Consider the following 1,974-nt stretch of genomic DNA (forward strand, 5'->3'; position numbering starts at 1 on the left):
GAGTGAAAAGATTAGGTCAAGAGGTTGAGAGACTGAGTGACAGAGTATTAATCTGTCCTTGACCCTAATAGGGAAGTTTTGAAAAGGATGAGCTCCATTTGGACATGTTGAATTTGAGATGCTTGTGCGATTAAAAATAAAAGAAAAAATGGGTATTTCTTTAATGTTTCTATGATGTTTAACTCAGGTCTACAGAGCTCATCTTGAACACTCTTTTACATGAGAATAAACTGGAAGAATCCCAGGGTTTGAAAATGACTCAAATAGATAAAATGCTAGGTTCAAGTTAGACTAGGAAAAATGCATCTCTGCTCCTATTAGAACAATTCAATAATGTAAATCTTTCCTTCACTTCCTTCAGAAGTCCTATCATTTTTATAAAGGAGAGAATATAAAATCTTTGTTTTTTGTTTGTTTTTGATCTTTGCTAGGTGAGACAACATGAAGGGTACAATGTGGTTGGAGAATCAAACTTTTGGGACTGATTTCATCCTGTTGGGGCTCTTTAGCCAAAGCAAATATAGTACTCTCTTCTATTCACTGACATTCATTATTTTCATAATAGCTCTGATTGGGAATGCCACTTTGATTCTTTTGATTCAAAGTGATTCCCACCTCCATACTCCCATGTACTTCTTCATCAGTCAGCTTTCACTCATGGACATGATGTATATCACTGTCACTGTGCCCAAGATGCTGTTGGATCGAGTGACTGGGATACATAATATCTCAGTCCCAAGCTGTGGGACCCAGATGTTTCTCTATGTAACACTTGTGGGAGCAGAGTTCTTCCTTTTGGCAGCCATGTCCTATGACAGGTATGTGGCCATTTGTCACCCTCTCCGCTATCCCATCCTCATGAACCATAGAGTTTGCATCCTTCTTGGAATTGTCTGTTGGTTCTTGGGCTCCCTTGATGGTTTCTTGATAACTCCCATCACCATGAACTTCCCATTTTGCAAATCCCGAGAAATCCAGCACTTCTACTGTGAGGTCCTTGCCTTGCTGAAACTCTCCTGCTCAGACACCTCCCTCTTTGAGACGGTTATGTACCTGTGCTGTGTCCTTATGCTCCTCATACCTGTAATAGTTATATTAAACTCTTATTCTTTTATTCTCCTCACAGTGTTTAGGATGAATTCAGCTACTGGTCGTAGAAAAGCTTTTCTCACATGTTCCTCCCACATAACTGTTGTTATTCTCTTCTATGGAGCTGCTATTTATAACTACATGCTCCCTCCTTCTTATCATACTGCTGAAAAAGATATGATGGTGTCTGTCTTCTACACTATACTCACACCTCTTCTGAACCCTCTCATCTATAGCCTTAGGAATAAAGATGTCACAGCAGCTTTGAAGAAAGTGTTGTGGTCAAAATTGGTTTTAGTTATTTTTTGAAGTAGAATGTGGTCTTTATATACTTAAAAAAACCCCTAATTGTTCTATTATTTCTTATTGGTTCATTTCAGTCATGTTGGCCTGTAGTAAATGGGTTCCTCTTCTTGAGGCTTTTTGGAACCTCTTGTGTCAGTGTTTTAGTGGATTAGTATAAAAATCATTGACATTTAAGTCAGAATATAAGGATTTGGATTCTCTATCCATAACTTGCTGTTATCATGAACAAATGACTGAAAGTCTCTAAGACTTGGTTTGCTTTTCTGCCTAGATTTGCATTAAATAACTAATTATTGGGCAGCTAGGTGGCATAGTCTCGGCCCTGGGATCAGGAGAATCAGGAATCAGGAGGAATCAGGAGTTCAAATCTGACCTCAGACACTTAATAATTGCCTAACTGTGGACCTTTGGCAAGTCACTTAACCCCATTGCCTTAAATAAATAAATTTTTAAAAAAAGAATTAGTTATTAGTTATTAAATACCTAAAAATTGAATGGGAAGGATGACAGAGTATGCAATAAGTTGTTGTAACTCTTCCATATTCACCTCCAAATCATAAAATAATATACTCAAAAAAA

The 1,974-nt window shown here is 37.5% G+C and overlaps 1 protein-coding gene across 1 annotated transcript; it reads left to right on the top strand.

The window, feature by feature from the left end:
• Window positions 1-441: 441 nt before the first annotated feature.
• Window positions 442-1,398, top strand: LOC141512120 (olfactory receptor 2T29-like). Its single transcript, XM_074220992.1, has one exon. The coding sequence runs from the start codon at window positions 442-444 to the stop codon at window positions 1,396-1,398; it is 957 nt and encodes a 318-aa protein (XP_074077093.1).
• Window positions 1,399-1,974: the final 576 nt, after the last annotated feature.

This window comes from Macrotis lagotis, chromosome 2, assembly GCF_037893015.1.
Source record: "Macrotis lagotis isolate mMagLag1 chromosome 2, bilby.v1.9.chrom.fasta, whole genome shotgun sequence".
Classification (NCBI taxonomy): domain Eukaryota; kingdom Metazoa; phylum Chordata; class Mammalia; order Peramelemorphia; family Peramelidae; genus Macrotis; species Macrotis lagotis.

What these genes read in the sequence shown, in the direction of transcription:
- LOC141512120 (XM_074220992.1), top strand. Translation starts at nt 442, where the DNA reads ATGAAGGGTACAATGTGGTTGGAGAATCAAACTTTTGGGACTGATTTC.